We start from the raw sequence: 24,749 nt of genomic DNA on the forward strand, positions 1-24,749 counted from the left end.
AACCTCCGGTAATAATTCGCAAAGCCCAAGAACTGTTGCACCTCTTTCACAGTGGTTGGGGTTTGCCAATTACGCACAGCTGACACCCGGTCAACCTCCATCTTCACCCCTGACGCAGACAATTGATAACCCAAAAAGGAGACCGACTTCTGAAAGAACAGACATTTCTCTGCCTTGACATATAGGTCATGCTTCAACAGCCTCCTCAACACTCGGCGCACCAGGGCTACATGCTCAGCTCGGGTAGAACTGTACACCAGAATATCGTCTATGTACACGACTACTCCCTGCCCCTGCATGTCCCGGAAAATCTCATCTACAAAGGATTGGAAGACTGAGGGAGCATTCATTAACCCATATGGCATGACGAGATACTCGTAATGACCGGAGGTCGTGCTAAATGCTGTCTTCCATTCATCGCCCTCTCTAATGCGCACCAAGTTATATGCGCTCCTAAGATCCAATTTTGTGAAGAACTGAGCACCGTGTAATGACTCCGTCATAGTCGCAATCAGAGGAAGTGGATAGCTGTACTTCACTGTAATCTGATTGAGACCGCGGTAATCAATACACGGGCGCAGACCTCCATCTTTTTTCTTCACAAAAAAGAAGCTTGAGGAAGCGGGTGAAGTGGAGGCCCGTATGTATCCCTGTCTCAGAGACTCAGCGATGTAAGTTTCCATTGCCTTCCTCTCCTCTTGGGACAAGGGATACACATGGCTCCGCGGGAGGGCTGCTCCTGACTGGAGATCTATCGCACAATCCCCCTGTCTATGAGGCGGCAGCTGCGCCGCCCTAGTCTTACTGAACACCAGTTTCAAATCCTCATACTCAGGGGGAATCTGCAGTGCTGGCATTAGATTCGGACTCTCCACCGAGGTCGCCCCTATGGAAACACCCAGACACAGCCCCACACACTGAGCAGACCACCCTGTAAGAGCTTTCTCTCGCCACGAAATAGTAGGGTCATGGGTAATTAACCAGGGAAGCCCCAGTACCACCGGATACGCAGGAGAGTCAATCAGATAGAGCTGAATCGTCTCCTCATGACCCCCCTGCGTCACCATCTTAAGAGGCGCTGTGACCTCCCTAATCAACCCAGATCCTAACGGACGGCTATCTAGGGCATGTACAGGGAAAGGCTTATCAACGGGACGGAGGGGAATCCCTAACTTTACACAGAACTGGCGATCTACAAAATTCCCAGCTGCGCCTGAATCTACCAGCGCCTTATGCTGGGAACGAGGTGCAACCTGTGGAAAACAAACAGGCAAGGTTAGGTGAACGACAGAAAGCTCTGGGTAAGTAGGGTGCCTACTCACCTGGGAGGACTCCCCAATGCCTGGCCTGACCTCACCTCCACCAGGAGACCCTCCCCAACACCTAGCCGCGGTGTGCCCTCCACGGCCACAGTTGGTGCAGGGAACGGCCCCCCTCGGGTTCCTACTCCTCCGTTCCCTAGCGCCAGCACCTCCGAGCTCCATAGGGCTCGGCTCGGAGGTGCTGGAAGGTGGAATGGGCAACCCCCACCCGGGACGTCCACGGGTAGCGAGCATGGTGTCCAGCCGAATGGCCATGTCGACCAGCTGGTCAAACGACAACGTGGTATCCCTGCACGCCAACTCTCTCTGGACGTCCTCCCGGAGGCTGCAGCGGAAGTGGTCTATGAGGGCCCGCTCATTCCACCCTGCATCTGCCGCTAGAGTCCGGAACTCCAACGCAAAAGCCTGTGCGCTCCTCATCCCCTGTCGGAGGTAGAACAGACGCTCCCCCGCCGCCTTACCCTCCGGTGGTTGGTCAAACACGGCACGGAAGCGGCGGGAGAACTCCGCATAGGTAACAGTAGCGGCGTCTATTCTCCTCCATTCGGCGTTGGCCCACTCCAACGCCTTGCCGGTGAGACAGGAGATGAGGGCGGAGACGCTCTCGTGTCCCGAGGGAGCCGGGTGTACGGTGGCGAGGTAGAGCTCCACTTGCAGCAAGAACCCTTGACACCCGGCAGCGGAGCCGTCGTACGCCCTCGGGAGGGAGAGCCGAATCCCGCTGGGTTCCGGAAGGGGGACAGGAGGACTGACCGATGAGGATGGTCCGGTAGGTGGGGGCGTGGGTACCCCGCTGGTCTCCCATCGGTGGAGAGTGTTCATCACCTGATCCAGGGCGTGACCGATCTGGTTGATCCTGTCCTCCTGCCCACGAAGACGGTCTTCCATAATGTCCGTTGGCGCGGCTGCTCCTGCTGATTCCATAGTGTGATGTGTGATTCTGTCAGAACGCTGCGTGTGGATGTGGTGCAGGGAATCAAGCGCAGGAACCAGGGTGTTCGTCAACAGACTTTAGTATATCCAAAAACAGGAATGAGTCGCCAACCCAACCGGGTGGCACGAACAATTACGCACAACAACAACAGTGCGAAATACAAGAAAAAAGCGCACGCAGTGCGAACTCTCAAATACAAAGTTATGAGAGAGGAAACTCCTCAATGGCAACAGCTGACAATAATAATCACACATAACACCTGACCCAACACACGATAACTAAATAGGAAACAAAATCAAAGACTAACAAGGGACAGGTGTACAACCAGACAAAACCAAACAAACATGAAACATCGAACGGTGGTAGCTAGTACTCCGGGGACGACGACCGCCGAAGCCTGCCCGAACAAGGAGAAGGAGCAGCCTCGGCCGAAACCGTGACACCCTATCTTTGTTTCCCACTAACTGGTTGTCACGAGAATTTTGTTATCTCAATGGTTGAAGTCAAACACTTCTTAAATCTTTGAATAATTCCCAGAGGTGTAAATCTCTAGTTTAAATTAATTCAACAAAGACCCAATCCTGCAATGGTCAGCCTTTATTCATTGAGAGCGCTCTGCAACAAAATGGTCGTACAATCTTTTTATACACACACGTCAGAGGAAAAAATGCCACCCCGCTTTAGGCGGGCTGTATTTTTCCACTGTACACATCTTGTAAGCTCACACCTGGGTTTAGCTCATGTGATTTTCCTCTGCTCTCCTGACCATCAGGTCACACACACACACACACACACACACACACACACACACACACACACACACACACACACACACACACACACACACACACACACACACACACACACACACACACACACATGTTCTTATCATAGTCTACTCCTTGTTCGGGCAGGCTGCATTTTTTAGTTATCGCTGATCTCACAATATTCTGACTGCCTCATTGTACTTCTAACTAAGTTACACATATTATCAGATTTTAGTCTTATGATTCTAACACCTTTCACACAGTTTCAGGGTGTAATAATTAGTCATTAATAATTAGTCATTACCAAATTCTTCTATCACTGGAATTCAGCCATTTCAAGTATGTATCCCACATAGCTACGAAATGTTTCTGAACATAACATACGGCTTGTTAATTACAGCTGTAAAATTCCACTGTCTAGTCTCCATTCAATTCTCTGTCATGAGTCTGTTCTCCTTATTAAGGCCTTCTAAAAGGTGGGGCCTGTCTTTGGAAGAAAGGGCCAGAGTTGCCTCCCTCACCCCATCTCCCCTCACCCATCGCTGGCCATGCTTCCCCGTCGGCTCAGCCTCATCTCCACCAGGCCCAGCTTATTGATGGAGCTCTTCAGGGAATTTCTGAACATGGAGCTGGAAAAGCAGTAGATGACCGGATCCAGGGTGCTGTTAAGGTATGTGAAGCCAATGGACAAGCTGAAGAGCTCACCTGCCATTTGGTAGGAGTCACAGTCCCAGGGTCTGGACTGCTTGATGTAGAGCGAAACCATGCCTGTCGCGATTCCGGGAAAGAAACACAGCACAACATAGCCACAATTAGCCCCACCACCCGGATGGCCCGCCGCACCTTCTTCCCCTTGTCCAGCTGACGTTGGCGCAGGATGCAGGCAATCCTGGCTGAGCAGAACAGCAGGAGCAGCAGGGGCAGGAAGAACTCCCAGACAAACACCATGTAGTGCAGCAGGATCGCCGGGGGAATCACAGCGTAGGTGCTGAAGCTGCGGCACAGGGAGATGTTGTCGTGCTCCCTTAGGAGGTCGGTGGCCAGCAGGGGGAGCCGCAGGGAGATCACCACCATCCAGATGCCCCCCGCCACCATTCCCGCCTGGGTAGACGTCATGTGGTTGATGCGGTGGTGCGGATGGACCACCTTGAAGTAGCGGTCGAAGGCCACGCTAGTCATGAAGGCAATGCTTGCCGAACGGTTGACAGCCAGCATGAAGAGGTTGATCCGGCACCAGGCGGCGCCAAACACCCAGTCTTCCCCACGGAGCAAGTTATCGATGCGGAAGGGCAGGCAGATGAGCAGTATGAAGTCAGCCAGGACCAGGTTGAAGAGGAATAGGGTGTTGGCCCTCCAGGTCTTCAGACGGCAAGTGAAGATCCACAGGGCCACTACATTGCCTGGCAGGCCCAGTAGGAGCTCTATAATCAGGACAGGAGGCAGTATGTCGGCCACCAGATACTGAGCGGATGGGCAGTGCAAGGTAGAGTTACTGTGTGCTACTGTAGCCGTTTCAGCCATCGTTAGATTGAGTATGTTTTCGCTTCCAGGAAACCTTGGATGTTGCCGTTTTTCACAAAGTCCACCTTTTCCTCTTTTCAGAGCATCTCAGGGGGATATCTGCACAAACAAAGGCAAATGTGAGAAAATAAAGTAAAATTCTAACTGGGTCATGCTTTCAAGACAGACAAACCGACAAATGTGTTTTCTAAGATATTTCTGTTCATATGCCAACTTCTTTGGTAAAAAAAAAAGAATAATGCTAAGCTTGTTGGAGGTTCCTCTATCATAGGGGTAAGAGCTCGGCAAAACTAGCCTGGTTGACACGCGACCCACGTGACTACACAGCAAGCTGAAGTAGAGAAGCTGGTGTTACTGTGACAGGTTAAAGGAAATATTCATAGCCTGTTATACACTAAAAAGTATTAGTAAGTTCATGGTATGTGAGGATCTTAAAATATCTAAGGTTAAAAAGATCATGCATTCAGTACTAGTTCATAGAGATTGATAAAATTCATAATTGTGTTAAAAGGTTAAAATCCGTCAAGTGTACAAAGGGTAAAAATTGTAAGAGGAATGTGTAAACGTTATATTGACTACTTTATTTTGTGGTGCCTAATTTAAGGGTAAAAGTGTTAATCTGTGATCTACTAAATGCTCTTAATCTATGAGCCTGAGATCGATTGCTCTGGTCTCCACCCAAGTACCCGGGGAAATTGCGGTCTTTTCCTCATTACACTAAAGTTCTCAGTGAGGAAACATAACTGCATCACTCTCGTGATTATTTCTCCCCTTTTTCATGTACGTTATTGATATAAAACAGAGTTAATTTAAGTGTAATAACTTGCTAACATGTCAAGAGTGTTTAAGGTGTGTTTTAGTAACATCTTGAGTAAGTTAGAGTTAAGTTGCAGAGTGTAATATGTGCGTGTGTGAGTGGAGCCCCGCAGCGAAGAATAGTTTCGTACTGAGAGTAGCTGCAAATTTATGTTAATTGTGAATGAACATGTATGCTGTTAATAATAATATTTGGGGGTTATTTGTATAATGTGTTTCGAACACTTAGTTGACATTGTTGATAAATTTAGTTATGGGTTACTGAGCTAAAGCTACTTTGTGCTTGACAGTTATATTGAAACATTTGTATATGTTTTAGTGAATTACAGTTTATGCTGTTGTGACTTGAATAAGCTTTGTACACTACAAAACTATCTATTTCCTGTAGATCTGTTGTTCTGTAAAATGTGGTATTTTTGTAAAATGATTACACTAAAGTTCTCAGTGAGGAAACATAACTGCATCACTCTCGTGATTATTTCTCCCCTTTTTCAGGGGCGTAACTGTCACGATCGTTGGAAACAGTGGACCAATGCGCAGCGTTATTTGCGAACATACTTATTTTTATTAGAATGAACACACGAACAAAAACAACAAACGATAACGTGACGTCCTCGGTTCTAACACAAACCTATACTGGAACAAGATCCCACATAAAACAATGTCAAACGGCTACCTAAGTATGGCTCCCAATCAGAGACAACGAGCTACAGCCGTCTCCGATTGGGAGCCACCCTGGCCAACATAGAAATACAAAACTAGAACAAACAAAGAAAACTCACACCCTGGCTCAACATACTAGAGTCCCCAGAGCCAGGGCGTGACAGTAACATTAGCAAGACTACAACAAAACAGCTTTGAGTCAGGCTTTGTCCACTTACCTAATAGTACTATCTAGTAGTTGAGAACCAATTCCTGCTCTGTGAAGTAAGTGGCGAAATGCATCTCCAAGATTACAGTTTCTCAACTCTTTTGAAAGCTTGTTTGTTGCTGAAAGTGTTGTAAAATGTGAGTGTTCACACTCTAAATCGTGACTTCCCATTTGTCCAATTAAATCATGTTCTGTGTTCTGTTTTAAATTCACAGATTACACACCCTCTCATTTCTTTGTATTTTCCAGCCTCACTTGCCATGCTTACAGCTGCACTACACAGCATTCAGAAACACACAGTGGGGAATTAAATTATGTATGTTCTAAGCTCAAAATGGACTCCTGCCTCAGTGCATGTTCAATGGAAATGCTTCCTATGTTTGCTTGTAAACACTGCATTTTTCATGAACAGCTGATGAAATTGCCTTCTGATGTAAGAATAAGCCTTTGATGATGTCACGCCCTGGCTCTGGGACTCTGTTATGTTGAGCCAGGGTGTGTGGTTTCTATGTGTTTTGTGTGCTAGGGTGATTTTCTAGTTCGTTTGTTTCTATGTTGGCCGGTGTGGTTCTCAATCAGAGGCAACGTGAATCAGCTGTTGCTTGTTGTCTCTGATTGGGAACCAGATTTAGGTAGCCTGTTTTTCCACAGTGTTTGTGGGATCTTGTTCCGTATGGTTTGTATTGTAACCAAGGACTTCACGTTTCGTATCGTTTGTTGTTTTGTTCGTGTGATCATTAATAATTAAAGTATGTTCACTTATCACGCTGCGCATTGGTCCACTTCCTCCGACGATCGTGACAGAAGATCCCACCATAACTGGACCAAGCAGCGTGTCCAGGAGCCAACGCCAGAGGTGACTCTGATGGATGTCCACTTCGACTGGGTCAAGCAGCGTGTCCAGGAGCCAACGCCAGAGGTGACTCTGATGGATGTCCACTTCGACTGGGTCAAGCAGCGTGAGGAGGAGAGAGGCTGGACTTGGGAGCAGAGGAGCGAGAGTCTGGCGAGAGCCATGGAGTCCTGGCCCACGGGGAGGAGAGACGCCCAGACATTTTTTAGGGGGGGGGGCTCACGCCGTGGACGACGGGGCAGCAGGAGGCCGGGATAGAGTGGTTCAGCGGGTTGGCAAAGGAGGCCGCCAGGTTACGGGAGTCACTGGTCACCAGGGGGAAGGAGAATGTAGAGGCACGGCGAGGGGTACTGGGGTGTGTTGCCAGTCCGGTCCGGCCCGTTCCTGATCCCCGCGTAGGGCCAGTGGTGTGTGTCCCCAGTACGGTCCGGCTTGTTCCTGTCCCTCGCACCGAGCCTGTGGTGCGCGTCGCCAGCCCGGTCCGGCATGTTCCTGCCCCTCGCACCAAGCCTGTGGTGCGCGTCGTCAGCCAGGTCCGGCCTGTTCCTTCTCCCCGCACCAAGCCAGTGGTGCGCTTCGTCAGCCCGGTTCGGCCCGTCCCTGCTCCCCGCACCAAGCCTGTGGTGCGCGTCGTCAGCCCGGTCCAGCCTGTTCCTGCTCCCCGCACCAAGCCAGTGGTGCGCTTCGTCAGCCCGGTTCGGCCCGTCCCTGCTCCCCGCACCAAGCCTGTGGTGCGCGTCGTCAGCACGGTCCGGCCTGTTACTGCTCCCCGCACAAAGCCAGTGGTGTGCTTCGTCAGCCCGGTCCGGCCCGTCCCTGCTCCCCGCACCAAGCCAATGGTGCGCGTCGTCAGCCCGGTCCGGCCCGTCCCTGCTCCCCGCACCAAGCCTATGGTGCGCTTCGTCAGCCCGGTTCGGCCCGTCCCTGCTCCCCGCACCAAGCCAATGGTGCGCGTCGTCAGCCCGGTCCGGCCCGTCCCTGCTCCCCGCACCAAGCCTGTGGTGCGCGTCGTCAGTCCGGCACAGCCCGTGCCTGTGCCTGGTCCGGCACCGGTCAGCTGCTCCACTCCGGAGCTAGAGCAATCCGCTCCACCAGTATTCAGTCCAGCTCCGGCCAGCAGGGCCAGACCGGACCAGGGGCGCTTTGGGGGGTTTGTTGGAGGGTGGGGGTCAAGCCCGGAGCCGGAACCGCCTCCGAGGAGGAATGCCCACCCGGCCCTCCCCTGTTCGGTTTATGTTTGGCGCGGTCGCAGTCCGCGCCTTTGGGGGGGTTACTGTCACGCCCTGGCTCTGGGACTCTGTTATGTTGAGCCAGGGTGTGTGGTTTCTATGTGTTTTGTGTGCTAGGGTGATTTTCTAGTTCGTTTGTTTCTATGTTGGCCGGTGTGGTTCTCAATCAGAGGCAACGTGAATCAGCTGTTGCTTGTTGTCTCTGATTGAGAACCATATTTAGGTAGCCTGTTTTTCCACAGTGTTTGTGGGATCTTGTTCCGTATGGTTTGTATTGTAACCAAGGACTTCACGTTTCGTATCGTTTGTTGTTTTGTTCGTGTGATCATTAATAATTAAAGTATGTTCACTTACCACGCTGCGCATTGGTCCACTTCCTCCGACGATCGTGACAGATGAGAAACATGAAACAGACACGAGAAACAACATTTCGAAACAACATACACGTATATATATTGTTACGTTCCCCAGCAAGAAAACCAAAAATGTTGCTCAAACAGAAGGGAGAACTAACAAAGAGTCACTGACCAACAACCAAAACGAAAAGGTGGGGTTTTAGGAGGGGTTCTGAAAGACACTCATGGGGGTGTCCACTGAAAGTTGACTAGCAACAACAATTGGAACCTAAAAGACACCCACCATGAGCGCCCACTAAATTTGCCCAAGAAGAAGCAAACAAAAGAAAAAACCCCACCAAACTTAAAGACAGGAAACAAAACAAAAAGGTGGAGCAAAACGAAATCTGGGAAATCAGATAAAGGATTTGTCGTGGAAATTACCACTAAGGACCCCAAAGTCAAGCTTAAATGAATTTATGTTTATTCACGCCAGCGGAGAGATTACAGACAAAAGTCACTTAATGGGAAGGTTAGTCAGAAGCTCTGAAGAGGTATTTCCCCCTCAGCATATTTGTACTATCACTACGGGTTACACAAAGATAGCCAAATGCATCCTTTCTCAGCAAAGCGTTTGCTCCCAGAGACCGGCTGCAGAGGAGGAGAACACCTGGCAACCGCAGCCAATAATTCCACTCCGGCCAACCTTGTGAGAGCAAACCTCAGACACCCTGTCTGTCTACAACAGGTGCATTTCTAAGTATGCAACAGGTCAAACATGTATGATGTGTGAGACAATGTAAGCAGAAAGAGACACAGTAAAATTCCACTACAGGATTGTTTGTCTAGAAATCAAAATAGGGAGAGCTAACCCTCCGCAGCTATAAAGACAACTCCTATTCACACAACTGCTAGCTAATATTGCAAGTTATAGCATTGTAAGACTGTATGTGTCAGCTGTCAAAGGAGGACATTAAACTCAACCATCTAGTTATCGATCGTGTCGTGACTTCCCTTTCAACCACGCACCTCACAAAGTCTAAACTCAACAATATTATAACTTTTTACCATATTTAGAATATGTATCCACTACTCACCAGTTGAGTCGTGTGTTTGGGGTCAGTGTGACTACAATTGGGTTTTAAAGGCAGTCTATGCTCCCCTCAGCATATTTTATCTCCTCTCATGTGTGTCTCCACTGTTCAGGCTTTTCTGTTGGTTTGAAGAGGAGTGTCTTGAGACAGTCACTTTAGACTGACTTCCTCTGAGGGCTTGCCAGAGCCAGTGTGACATCACTATCAGCATGATCTCTGAGCTAATTCAGGAAGTTTGCATTCACAACCAGACCCGCATTCACAACCAGACCCTCTAGTCCTCTGGCTGATTCATTTGATATGCAACTGCTTGTTCACAGTCATAGGGGATTTTGTTCCAAATACCAGTGAATCAAGATATGGATAATATGAGATACGAGAAGGTGAAATGTGCTGGCCTTATAAGAAGAAAACTAGGAATACATACAGCATTTCTAAAAACCTGTTTTTGCTTTGTCATTATGGAGTATTGTGTGTAGATTGATGAGGAAAAAAACTGACAATTTAATCAATTTTAGAATAAGGCTGTAATCTAACAAAATGTGGAAAAAGTCAAGGGGTCTGAATACTTTCCGAAGGCACTGTACATGTACACACCACACATTACATTAGCCTGGGAGGCAGATAATGCTGATCATCTCTGTAACTCAAGGGGACTCAGATACCATGGCATGGCTAGCCCATCCTTCAGTCTCCCATAGGGTCATGTCCCTGACTCCCTTCCCCTGTCCTCTTCTGATAAGCCTCATGCAGAAAGCTCTCAGACAGTAGAGAATGGACCCCCACGGCCTTTTAAAGTTGACTTTGGTAACAGTGACATGCACGCACAAACACACGCTGTTTGTCATCAGTGATGGCACAGGTGCATGGTAAACATGGCTGGCTCTCCTCCCCAGCGCCTCTGCACCCTACCTGACTTTAGACCGGAGAAGAGATGTCGCTCTGTACAACTGATAGCATGGACTGGCTTACTGTTTATCCTAGGGGCTAAACATACACGCATAGACACATACTGTAGGGACAGACCGGGAAACAGTATAAAAGTCACGGCGGCGACATACACAGCTCAGGGATGGAGTCAGGAACACTACACGTAAGGAGTGTACTAGGTATTAAAACTTTGTGTGGGTAATTAATGTGTTATCAAATTTTATAGAGACAGGGGTCTGTAAGTTTGTAACAATATTATACATTGATTTCAGTGTTGCCACCCTTAGGCTATGGCATAATTGTAATGCCAGAATCACTGTTTAAAGTAACTATGAAATCTAACTAATTATAAATTAATTGTTTGTTTGTTTTAATTTGAGTATTTTTTTATTTTATTGGAGTTGGTTTTATAGGATTGGATTTTTATCACAATTAATTTCAAATAACAACCATGACTATCAGCTGATCAGTTTGTTACAGTGGACCTACAGTCATACATTTTTCTATGCTGAAATAAAATGTGTTCATAATTTCCTAAACTGAGGCTATTACAGTAACAGCCTGATCCACAACAATTACAGATAAAGTAAATTGTTTGACCGTTAAATTAAGGACTATAGGCCATAAAAATGCTGGCATAGTATAAGCAAAGTTCTCAAACTTTGCATGGAATATCAAAGATACTTTTAAGTCAACAGGAGAGGCTATTGACTTCAGAAATCACAGCTTCAACATTCATTGCACTTGATAAGGAGCGTCAAAAGATTGGCAAATGATCCTTTTCACCAATATACAGACCGACATACATACAATCAAACAAACACACATAGACAGACAGATAAGTATAGACCTGCAGTAATGACATATATATTATGTAGTAATAATATGATATTTGGGATCTAGCAAACATTATATTAAACATTCACACTCATCATTGCATCTTCAGTGGTGGGTTATTTCCTCCTTAGCTGGCAGTACAATGAGGTAGTCTACCAAGTGAGAAAGTTAATGATAAAAGCTTGCCTTATCTCAGTAGCCCGTCACATGGCTGGATTTGCAGGATCATGGGTGGTGCTACAAATACAGTAGTAAGCCTATAACTACAGTATATGTATAACTATATATAACTTCAGTGGTAGAATATTTTTAGAGTGTATTCTTACAACCATTTAGCAAACAGTGTGACTCTTACTGGGTGTAAACACAAATCGAGAAGGAAGTTGATGCTGCAACTAGTGGAAAAATACAAGTGGAAATTATTTTGAAATCATGGGGGTGGCATACATTTAGTTCTCGATCTGTCTTTGGATGTTTTGGGATGTTTTTTGTTTCCTTGCCTGGTGAACCTGTCAAAATGACATTTCTAATATTGCATAACTAAATATTTAGTAGGTATCACAAATAATTGGTCCAGTAGCCATGCTGTAACTGAAAATTAAAACATGCAGAGTGAACCATCTCAAACCATCCCACTTGGACATGGTAATAAATCATAACGGCAACAGATTAAAAAGAAGCATAAATGTGACAGAGATTAATAGAGTTGTCTCCTGATATGCACTGGCATGGGTCTACCATGACTATGTGCACTAAGCCAGACCATACAGATATATGGAGCAAGTCAAGGACATTTATTTTGTGAAAATAATTAACTGGTCCACACCCACACAGTTGTAAAGAGGGCACGACAGCGCCTCTTCGCTCTCAGGTGGCTCAAAAGATTTGGGATGGGCCCTCAGATCCTCAAAAAGTTCTACAGCTGCACCATTGAGAGCATCTTGATTGGCTTCATCACCGCTTGGTACCGCAACTGCAAGGCACCCAATTGCAAGGCGCTACAGAGGGTGGTCAGTACGGCCCAGTATGTCACTGGGGCAGAGCTCCCTGCTCTCCAGGATCTCTATACCAGGCAGTGTCAGAGGAAGGCCCAAAAAACTATCAATTGACTCCAGCCATCTAAGCCATAGACTGTTCTCTCTGCTACCTCACGGCAAGCGGTACTAGTGCACCAAGTCTGGAACCAACAGGACCCTGAACAGCTTCTACCACCAATCAATAAGACTGCTAAACAAGACTTCTAAATCAAATGGCTTCCCAGACTACCTGCATTTACCCTTTTTTGAACTAACTCTCTTGCACTGACTCTATGCACATAATGGACTCTACCCACACACTCACACATACAATACTTACACTAACACCCCAACACACACACACAAATAGTATGACATGTTGTCGCTGTAGCATATGATTGATTGATGCCAGCAAGCATTTGGCCTCCTTGATAAAAAAATATAAAATTTAAATAATTAGCCAATCAGTGTTAAGCTGAATTCAATTGTGGGTTGTCCTGGTGCAGCAAAACGCCCCCCAAGGGAGGCTTCACACCAATCAAATCACTTTTTGAGCAAAACGTCATCATTGTCAGAACAACATGTCTGTTTCTGGTCTGCTTTTGTTGATGTCCTGCATTAGCTAGCTTGCTAAATCGGCCGTTTCCTAAGCCATGGATGGATATGGGAATTTGGACTTGTGGTTTTGACTTAATTCTAGGTGCAGGCCAATGATTATGACAGCGATTCTGCTCTAACTGTAAATTCATATATTGTGCCACTGGGCTGAGACGATTGAAGTTCAATATGTAGCCTAGATGTAACCTAGTGGGCTCACGTTAACAAAAATCAGTAACATGGACAGCCACATGATATTTAGCAACATTAATTGGAGTAAATCGTTTTTAGTATCTTTAAGTATGTGTTCAGTGTATTAAACAAAGCATATACAGTGAGGGAAAAAAGTATTTGATCCCCTGCTGATTTTGTAGGTTTGCCCACTGATAAAGAAATGATCAGTCTATAATTTTAATGGTAGGTTTATTTGAACAGTGAGAGACAGAATAACAACAAAATAATCCAGAAAAATGTTATAAATTGATTTGCATTTTAATGAGGGAAATAAGTATTTGACCCCTCTACAAAACATGACTTAGCACTTGGTGGCAAAACACAGAGGTCAGACGTTTCTTGTAGTTGGCCACCAGGTTTGCACACATCTCAGCAGGGATTTTGTCCCACTCCTCTTTGCAGATCTTCTCCAAGTCATTAAGGTTTCGAGGCTGACGTTTGGCAACTCGAACCTTCAGCTCCCTCCACAGATTTTCTATGGGATTAAGGTCTGGAGACTGGCTAGGCCACTCCAGGACCTTAATATGCTTCTTCTTGAGCCACTCCTTTGTTGCCTTGGCCGTGTGTTTTGGGTCATTGTCATGCTGGAATACCCATCCACGACCCATTTTCAATGCCCTGTCTGAGGGAAGTAGGTTCTCACCCAAGATTTGACGGTACATGGCCCCCGTCCATCGTCCCTTTGATGCGGTGAATTTGTCCTGTCCCCTTTGCAGAAAACCCCCCCCCAAAGCATAATGTTTCCACCTCCATGTTTGACGGTGGGGATGATGTTCTTGGGGTCATAGGCAGCATTCCTCATCCTCCAAACACGGCGAGTTGAGTTGATGCCAAAGAGCTCCATTTTGGTCTCATCTGACCACAACACTTTCACCCAGTTCTCCTCTGAATCATTCAGATGTTCATTGGCAAACTTCAGACGGGCATGTATATGTGCTTTCTTGAGCAGGGGGACCTTGCGGGCACTGCAGGATTTCAGTCCTTCACGGCGTACTGTGTTACGAATTGTTTTCTTGGTGACTATAGTTCCAGCTGCCTTGAGATCATTGACAAGATCCTCCCGTGTAGTTCTGGGTTGATTCCGCACCGTTCTCATGATCATTGCAACTCCACGAGGTGAGATCTTGCATGGAGCCCCAGGCCGAGGGAGATTGACAGTTATTTTGTGTTTCTTGCATTTGCGAATAATCGCACCAACTGTTGTCACCTTCTCACCAAGCTGCTTAGCGATGGTCTTGAAGCCCATTCCAGCATTGTGTAGGTCTACAATCTTGTCCCTGACATCCTTGGAGAGCTCTTTGGTCTTGGCCATGGTGAAGAGTTTGGAATCTGATTGATTGATTGCTTCTGTGGACAGGTGTCTTTTATACAGGTAACAAGCTGAGATTAGGAGCACTCCCTTTAAGAGTGTGCTCCTAATCTCAGCTCGTTACCTGTATAAAAAACACCTGGGAGCCAGAAATCTTCCTGATTGAGAGGGGGTCAAATACTTATTTCCCTCATTAAAATGCAAATCAATTTACAACATTTTTGACATGTGTTTTCTGGATTTTGTTGTTGTTATTCTGTCTCTCACTGTTAAAATAAACCTACCATTAAAATTATAGACTGATAATTTCTTTGTCAGTGGGCAAACATACAAAATCAGCAGGGGATCAAATACTTTTTTTCCCTCACTGTATAGCCTTGTTGATTTGATTGAAATATTTAAGTTGAAAGGGTGCTGGAATGGCAGAGGCAGTGTCCTTTGGGTGGTGGACCATTCTTGATACACACGGGAAACTGTTGAGCGTGAAAAACCTAGCAGCATTGCAGTTCTTGACACACTCAAACCAGTGTGCCTGGCAACTGCTACCACACCCCGTTCAAATGCACTTCAATCTTTTGTCTTGCCCATTCACCCTCTGAATGGTAAACATACACAATCCATGTCTCAATTGTCTCAAGGCTTAAAAATACTTATTTAACCTGTCTTCTCCCCTTCATTTACACTGATTGAAGTGACATCAATAAGATATCATAGCTTTCACCTTGATTCACCTGGTCATTCTATGTAATGGAAAGAACATGTTTTGTACACAGTGTACAGTATATCATCACTCTAAGCACAAACATCAAATAAAAATATCACTTTTATAAAGAACTGTGCAAAACATACAGTACACTTGAGTAAACATCTTGCTGTATAAACACTGTATTTCGTAAAAATGATGGTGTATTTGACAGACGTATTAGTAAATCAAGACAAAAATATAATGGCGCTCCACAACATCACATGGTTATGAAAATAATGTTGTTCATTTAAGCAAATTCAGATGGAATGAAGGCATTCTTTTCCATATCTTTGTTTCACACTAACTGCATTCAGCCATTTCAAGTACGTATCCCACATAGCTACGAAATGTTTCTGAACATAACATACGGCTTGTTAATTACAGCTGTAAAATTCCACTGTCTAGTCTCCATTCAATTCTCTGTCATGAGTCTGTTCTCCTTATTAAGGCCTTCTAAAAGGTGGGGCCTGTCTTTGGAAGAAAGGACCAGAGTTGCTTCCATCACCCCATCTCCCCTCACCCATCGCTGGCCATGCTTCCCCGTCGGCTCAGCCTCATCTCCACCAGGCCCAGCTTATTGATGGAGCTCTTGATGGAGTTTCTGAACATGGAGCTGGAAAAGCAGTAGATGACCGGATCCAGGGTGCTGTTAAGGTATGTGAAGCCAATGGACAGGCTGAAGAGCTCGCCTGCCATTTGGTAGGAGTCACAGTCCCAGGGTCTGGACTTCTTGATGTAGAGCGAAACCAGGCCTGTCGCGATTCCTGGAAAGAAACACAGCACAAACATAGCCACAATTAGCCCCACCACCCGGATGGCCCGCCGCACCTTCTTCTCCTTGTCCAGCTGCCGTTGGCGCAGGATGCAGGCAATCCTGGCTGAGCAGAACAGCAGGAGCAGCAGGGGCAGGAAGAACTCCCCGATGAACACCATGTAGTGCAGCAGGATCGCCGGGGGAATCACAGCGTAGGTGCTGAAGCTGCGGCACAGGGAGATGTTGTCGTGCTCCCTTAGGAGGTCGGTGGCCAGCAGGGGGAGCCGCAGGGAGATCACGACCATCCAGATGCCCCCCGCTACCAATCCCGCCTGGGTAGACGTCATGTGGTTGATGCGGTGGTGCGGATGGACCACCTTGAAGTAGCGGTCGAAGGCCACGCTAGTCATGAAGGCAATGCTTGCCGAACGGTTGACAGCCAGCATGAAGAGGTTGATCCGGCACCAGGCGTCGCCAAACACCCAGTCTTCCCCACGGAGCAAGTTATCGATGCGGAAGGGCAGGCAGATGAGCAGTATGAAGTCAGCCAGGACCAGGTTGAAGAGGAACAGGGTGTTGGCCCTCCAGGTCTTCAGACGGCAAGTGAAGATCCACAGGGCCACTACGTTGCCTGGCAGGCCCAGTAGGAGCTCTATAATCAGGACAGGAGGCAGTATGTCGGCCACCAGATACTGAGCGGATGGGCAGTGCAAGGTAGAGTTACTGTGTGCTACTGTAGCCGTTTCAGCCATCGTTAGATTGAGTTTGTTTTCGCTTCCAGGAAACCTTGGATGTTGCCGTTTTTCACAAAGTCCACCTTTTCCTCTTTTCAGAGCATCTCAGGGGGATATCTGCACAAACAAAGGCAAATGTGAGAAAATAAAGTAAAATTCTAACTGGGTCATGCTTTCAAGACAGACAGACTGACAAATGTGTTTTCTAAGATATTTCTGTTCATATGCCTACTTCTTTGGTAAAAAAAAAAGAATAATGCTAAGCTTGTTGGAGGTTCCTCTATCATAGGGCTTACCCATGGGTAAGAGCTCAGCAAAACTAGCCTGGTTGACACGCGACCCACATGACTACACAGCAAGCTGAAGTAGAGAAGCTGGTGTTAGCAAGACTACAACAAAACAGCTTTGAGTCAGGCTGTGTCCACTTACCTAATAGTACTATCTAGTAGTTGAGAACCAATTCCTGCTCTGTGAAGTAAGTGGCGAAATGCATCTGCAAGATTACAGTTTCTCAACTCTTTTGAAAGCTTGTTTGTTGCTGAAAGTGTTGTAAAATGTGAGTGTTCACACTCTAAATCATGACTTCCCATTTGTCCAATTAAATCATGTTCTGTTTTAAATTCACAGATTACACACCCTCTCACTTCTTTGTATTTTCCAGCCTCACTTGCCATGCTTACAGCTGCACTACACAGCATTCAGAAACACACAGTGGGGAATTAAATGATGTATGTTCTTAGCTCAAAATGGACTCCTGCCTCAGTGCATGTCAATGGAAATGCTTGTTATGTTTGCTTGTAAACACTGCATTTTTCATGAACAGCTGATGAAATTGCCTTTTGATGTAAGAATTAGCCTTTGATGAGAAACATGAATCAGACACGAGAAACAACATTTCGAAACAACATACACTTATATATATTGTTACGTTCCCCAGCAAGAAAACAAAAAATGTCGCTTAAACAGAAGGGGGAACTAACAAAGAGTCACTGACCAACAACCAAAACGAAAAAGGTGGGGTTTTAGGAGGGGTTCTGAAAGACACTCATGGGGGTGTCCACTGAAAGTTGATTAGCAACAACAACTGGGACCCAAAAGACACCCACCATGAGCGCCCGCTAAATTTGCCCAAGAAGAGGCAAACAAAATAAAAATAAACACCAAACTTAAAGACAGGAAGCAAACCAAAAAGGTGGAGCAAAACGAAATCTGGGAAATCAGATAAAGGATTTGTCGTGGAAATTACCACTAAGGACCCTAAAGTCAAGCTTAAATGAATTTATGTTTATTCACGCCAGCGGAGAGATTACAGACAAACAACACTTCATGGGAAGGTTAGTCAGAAGCTCTGAAGAGGTATTTCCCCCTCAGCATATTTGTACTATCACTACGGGTTACACAAAGATAGCCAAATGCATCCTTTCTCAGCAAAGCGTTTGCTCCCAGAGACCGGCTGCAGAGGAGGAGAACACTTGGCAACCGCAGCCAATAATTCCACTCCCGCCAACCTTGTGAGAGCAAACCTCAGACACCCTGTCTGTCTACAACAGGTGCATTTCTAAGTATGCAACAGGTCAAACATGTATGATGTGTGAGACAATGTAAGCAGAAAGAGACACAGTAAAATTCCACTACAGATTGTTTGTCTAGAAATCAAAATAGGGAGAGCTAACCCTCTGCAGCTATAAAGACAACTCCTATTCACACAACTGCTAGCTAATATTGCAAGTTATAGCATTGTAAGACTGTATGTGTCAGCTGTCAAAGGAGGACATTAAACTCAACCATCTAGTTATCGATCGTGTCGTGACTTCCCTTTCAACTACGCACCTCACAAAGTCTAAACTCGACAATATTATAACTTTTTAACATATTTAGAATATGTATCCACTACTCACCAGTTGAATCGTGTGTTTGGGGTCAGTGTGACTACAATTGGGTTTTAAAGGCAGTCTATGCTCCCCTCAGCATATTTTATCTCCTCTCATGTGTGTCTCCACTGTTCAGGCTTTTCTGTTGGTTTTAAGAGGAGCGACTTGAGACAGTCACTTTAGACTGACTTCCTCTGAGGGGTGGCCAGAGCCAGTGTGACATCACTACCAGCATGATCTCTGAGCTAATTCAGAAAGTTTGCAACCAGACCCTCATTTCTTAGTCCTCTGGCTGATTCATTTGACATGTAACTGCTTGTTCACAGTCATAGGGGATTTTGTTCCAAATACCAGTGAATCAAGATATGGATAATATGAGATACGAGAAGGTGAAATGTGCTGGCCTTATAAGAAGAAAACTACGAATACATACAACATTTCTAAAAACATGTTTTTGCTTTGTCATTATGGAGTATTGTGTTTAGATTGATGAGGAAAAAAACTGACAATTTAATCAATTTTAGAATAAGGCTGTAATCTAACAAAATGTGGAAAAAGTCAAGGGGTCTGAATACTTTCCGAAGGCACTGTACATGTACACACCACACATTACATTAGCCTGGGAGGCAGATAATGCTGATATAACTATATATAACTTCAGTGGTAGAATATTTTTAGAGTGTATTCTTACAACCATTTAGCAAACAATGTGACTCTTACTGGGTGTAAGAGTCACACTGGTGTAAGGGTTAAACACAAATCGAGAAGGAAGTTTATGCTGCAACTAGTGGAAATTATTTTGAAATCATGGGGGTGGCATACATATAGTTCTCGATCTGTCTTTGGATGTTTTGGGATGTTTTAGTTTCCTTGCCTGGTGAACCTGTCAAAATGACATTTCTAATATTGCATAACTAAATATTTAGTAGGTATCACAAATAATTGGTCCAGTAGCCATGCTGTAACTGAAAATTAAAACATGCAGAGTGAACCATCTCAAACCATCCCACTTGGACATGGTAAATAATAAATAAATCATAACGGTAACAGATTGGAAAGAAGCATAAATGTGACAGAGATTAATAGAGTTGTCTCCTGATATGCACTGGCATGGGTCTACCATGACTATGTGCACTAAGCCAGACCATACAGATATATGGAGCAAGTCAAGGACATTTATTTTGTGAAAATAATTAACTGGTCCACACCCACACAGTTGTAAAGAGGGCACGACAGCGCCTCTTCGCTCTCAGGTGGCTGAAAATATTTGGGATGGGCCCTCAGATCCTCAAAAAGTTATACAGCTGCACCATTGAGAGCATCTTGATTGGCTTCATCACCGCTTGGTACCGCAACTGTAAGGCACCCAATTGCAAGGCGCTACAGAGGGTGGTCAGTACGGCCCAGTATGTCACTGGGGCCGAGCTCCCTGCTCTCCAGGATCTCTATACCAGGCAGTGTCAGAGGAAGGCCCAAAAAACTGTCAATTGACTCCAGCCATCTAAGCCATAGACTCTGCTACCTCACGGCAAGTGGTACTAGTGCACCAAGTCTGGAACCAACAGGACCCTGAACAGCTTCTACCACCAATCAATAAGACTGCTAAACAAGACTTCTAAATCAAATGGCTTCCCAGACTACCTGCATTGACCCTTTTTTGAACTAACTCTCTTGCACTGACTCTATGCACATAATGGACTCTACCCACACACTCACACTACAATACTTACACTGACACCCCAACACACACACACACACACACACACACACACACACACACACACACACACACACACACACACACTACATACGCCCACACACCCACACACACACGCATAACATGTGCACACATGCATAGCCGCGGGACGATGTTTGGGGGTGGGGGTGCTGCGTATATCGGTCCGCTAATACAGGACTAGTAAAGGCCCAATGCACTACTTTTATGAAGAAAAAAAAACATATATTTGTATTATTAATATTAATAAATACAAAAAAATATGATATTTCAGGGGGTACAGCAGCACCCTCAGCACCCCTACTTCCCGCGGCTATGCACACATGCATACTGACACCGCACACACTCACACATACACACACTTTCACACTCACCACATATGCTGCTGCTACAGCTCATTCTATTATCTATCTTTTCTGTTGCCCAGTCAATTTACCCCTACCTATAAGTACATAGCTACCTCTATTGCGTCGTACCCCTGCACATCGACCCGGTACTGATACTCCCTGTATACAGCCATGTTATTTTGACTTGTTATTGTTATTCGTTATTCACTCTGTATTTATTCCTCATGTCACTGTTTCTATTTTATATTTTCTATCTTTATCTTTAACTCTGCATTGTTGGAAAAGGACCCGTAAGTCTACACCTGTTGTTTACGAAGCATGTGACAAATAAAATACAATACATGATTTGATTTGATTTTACACGGCGCACTTATCACTCATTATTGACTGTACTGTCTTTGAACAGTCTAGACAGGTGATTTAAAAAAATGATGGTGTGCGACAAGTGTTGATCTTCTCTCCCTGTGACAGAGGCTGGTGATGACGAGGAGGCCCCACTAGAGCCACCAGAGCGGGTGACCCACCGTCCCCTGTCCCCTCAAGCCTGCCTCTTTGTTTACGCCCTGCATGGCTGCCTGTGTGAGGTGAGCTTCACCGCTATATGTGACTGGTGGGAGACCCAGGACAGGAGGCTGGCAGGACACACCTGCCTTTGGGCCCTCCCCATGAACACCTTGGCCATCTTCCTCATAGAGGGCCTGCGTGGCAGGCTGTTGGCCCAGCTCTGCCCCCTGCTGTTGCGGATGCTTGTCTGCACCCTGTTCATCTACCTGTGGGAGTTTAGCTGGGGCATAGTGCTGAGGCTGCTAGGAGCAATGCCATGGGACTACTCTGGGTTTAGCTATAACCTGGCAGGGCTGGTGACTCTGGAGTACGCCCTGCCCTGGGCCCTTGCCTCACTCATAGCAGAGCAGCATGTCATCAGGAACACTCTGAGAGTACGACTGATTAACTGATGATCTGTAGCGGATGACCAACACAGCAAGACATACAGTCTCACCTCTATCCGGTGGCGTGTATTCATGGATGCCAAGGGAAGCCAGGCTTCCCCAAATATTTGACCAATAAAAATATAGAAATTATAAAATAATTTGCCAGGCTTCCCCAAATATTTGACCAATAAAATTGTAGAAATTATAAAATAATTTATCTTTCGTCTCTCTGTTTTCATAATTTTCCGTCAATTCACAAGTGGCTGAATCTCACCAGAGAAATCATCAGAGCGAGGGAAACAGTGTCCCTTTGTCTCAGTATGTGTAGCCCATGTATCTGATTCTGTCTGGAACAAAAGAGTATGACATGTTGTCGCTGTAGCATATGATTGATTGATGCCAGCAAGCATTTGGCCTCCTTGATAAAAAATTATATAATTAAAATAATTAGCCAATCAGTGTTAAGCTGAATTCAACTGTGGGTTGTCCTGGTGCAGCAAAATACCCCCCAAGGGAGGCTTCACACCAATCAAATCACTTCTTGAGCAAAACGTCATCATTGTCAGAACAACATGTTTGTTTCTGGTCTGCTTGTGTTGATGTCCTGCATTAGCTAGCTTGCTAAATCGTCCGTTTCCTAAGCCATGGATGGATATGGGAATTTGGACTTGTGGTTTTGACTTAATTCTCTGTGCAGGCCAATGATTATGACGGCGATTCTGCTCTAACTGTAAATTCATAAACTGTGCCAGTGGCCTGGGACGATTGAAGTTCAATATGTAGCCTAGATGTAACCTAGTAGGCTCACGTTAACAGAAATCAGTAACATGGACAGCCACATGATATTTAGCAACATTAATTGGAGTAAATCGTTTTTAGTATCTTTAAGTTTGTTTTCATTGTATTAAACTAAGCATATATAGCCTTGTTGATTTGATTTAAATGTTTAAGTTGAAAGGGTGCTGGAATGGCAGAGGCAGTGCTCCCATTATCTTTGAGCAGACTTACGTTAACTCCATGGTTCAAAATCAGTAGTTGTTTAGTAAACTGTCGAAAACATTAACTTGCTTGACCATGCTGCAGGTCATATAACTGTTTATTACATGCAATATTTGCTTTGTGGACTTGATTTCCGGTTTTGTGATGGATTCTTTACTGACTTGGCTTCCCCAGAGATTTTAGCCACGCAAAGCTACTGCCTCTATCCCATAATATGCATAGCATACATAGAAACACACCACACCATGTCATTGACAGCATGCTCACAGATCCCCTAAATTCCATTGTTTTTAGTAAGCATGGTAATAAACTGTCAACATGGTAATACCTGCAAGCATTTTTACTGAGAGATCACTAAAAGCATACTATTAAGGGGCAAAATCTAAGATACATTGCACTGACTTCGCTGATGTGGAATTCAAGGGAAGGTATATTTCTTTCTAAGCTGTGTTTTTGGTGCAATTTCACATAGCACAAAATCCCACAACTTTGGGGATTCTTTGAAAGATACCGGACGATTACTTATAAGTGCGTGTAGTTGGTTGTCATGGCAGCAAATAACAAGTGCACTAGCAATCATCAAATGACGCAAGCTGGAACATGACTGACTGTATCACTCATCTACTCTGTGGGCAGTACACTTTGCTGAGAAGAGAACATACGGTAGGGCCGCTGTCACTGTCATAAACTCGCACACAGCATTCAGCTGAACAACCTAAGTACTGTTCAAACATCCTGAGGATCAAGGGCCTCATTTAAAAAATATACAGTTCCAGTCGAAAGTTTGGACACACCAACTCACTCCAGGGTTTTTCTTTATTTTTACTATTTTCTACATTGTAGAATAATAGTGAAGACATCAAAACTATGAAATAACACATATGGAATCATGTAGTAACCAGTGTTAAATAAATCAAAAAATATTTTGTATTTGAGATTCTTCAAAGTAGCCACCCTTTCCCTTGATGACAGCTTTGCACACTCTTGGCATTCTCTCAACCAGCTTCATGAGGTAATCACCTGGAATGCATTTCAATTAACAGGTGTGCCTTGCTAAAAGTTAATTTGTGGAATTTCTTTCCTTCTTAATGCGTTTGAGCCAATCAGTTGTGTTGTGACAAGAAGTATACTGAAGATAGCCATTTTTGGTAAAAGACCAAGTCCATATTATGGCAAGAACAGCTCAAATGAGCAAAGAGAAACGAAAGTCCATCAGTACTTTAAGACATTAAGGTCAGTCAATTCTGAAAGTTTCAAGAACTTTGAAAGTTTCTTAAAGTGCAGTCGCAAAAACCATTAAGCGTTATGATGAAACTGGTTCTCATGAGGACCACCACAGGAAAGGAAGACCCAGAGTTACCTCTGCTGCAGAGGATAAGTTCATTAGAGTTAACTGCACCTCAGATTGTAGCCCAAATAAATGATTCATAGAGTTCGTAACAGACACATCTCAACATCAACTGTTCAGAGGAGACTGCGTGAATCAGGCCTTTATGGTCGAATTGCTACAAAGAAACCACTACTAAAGGACACCAATAATAAGAAGAGACTTGCTTGGGCCAAGAAACACGAGCAATGGACATTAGACCAGAGGAAATCTGTCCTTTGGTCTGATGAGTCCAAATTTGAGATTTTTGGATCCAACCGTCGTGTCTTTGTGAGACGCAGAGTAGGTGAACGGATGATCTCCGCATGTGTGGTTCCCACCGTGAAGCATGGAGGAGGAGGTGCGATGGTGCGGGGGTGCTTTTCTGGTGACACTGTCTGAGATATATTTAGAATTCAAGGCACACTTAACCAGCATGGCTACCACAGCATTCTGCCCATCTGGTTTGGCCTTAGTGGGACTATCATTTGTTTTTCAACAGGACAATAACCCAACACACCTCCAGGCTGTGTAAGGGCTATTTGACCAAGAAGGAGAATGATGGAGTGCTGCATCAGATGACCTGGCCCTCCACAATCAA

At 45.3% G+C, this 24,749-nt stretch overlaps 1 protein-coding gene and 2 pseudogenes across 3 annotated transcripts; 1 reads left to right on the top strand and 2 right to left on the bottom strand.

The window, feature by feature from the left end:
- Positions 1–3,555: 3,555 nt before the first annotated feature.
- On the bottom strand, positions 3,556–4,547 carry LOC311130901 (hydroxycarboxylic acid receptor 2-like; annotated as a pseudogene). Its single transcript has one exon. The product of its transcript is annotated as a hydroxycarboxylic acid receptor 2-like (transcript).
- Positions 4,548–10,705: 6,158 nt separating this feature from the next.
- On the top strand, positions 10,706–21,807 carry LOC311114102 (transmembrane protein 229B-like; annotated as a pseudogene). The gene is made up of 2 exons: positions 10,706–10,866; positions 21,323–21,807. The product of its transcript is annotated as a transmembrane protein 229B-like (transcript).
- Positions 15,471–18,899, bottom strand: LOC311105569 (hydroxycarboxylic acid receptor 2-like). Its single transcript, XM_084147754.1, has 2 exons — positions 18,797–18,899; positions 15,471–17,015 (listed from the first exon to the last, which is right to left on the bottom strand). Exon 2 carries the CDS (start codon positions 16,914–16,916, stop codon positions 15,927–15,929), a length of 990 nt encoding a protein of 329 aa, XP_084003880.1. The 5' UTR covers positions 16,917–17,015; positions 18,797–18,899; the 3' UTR covers positions 15,471–15,926.
- Positions 21,808–24,749: the final 2,942 nt, after the last annotated feature.

Source organism: Coregonus lavaretus, assembly GCF_964263955.1.
Source record: "Coregonus lavaretus genome assembly, chromosome: 1".
In the NCBI taxonomy this organism is placed as follows: domain Eukaryota; kingdom Metazoa; phylum Chordata; class Actinopteri; order Salmoniformes; family Salmonidae; genus Coregonus; species Coregonus lavaretus.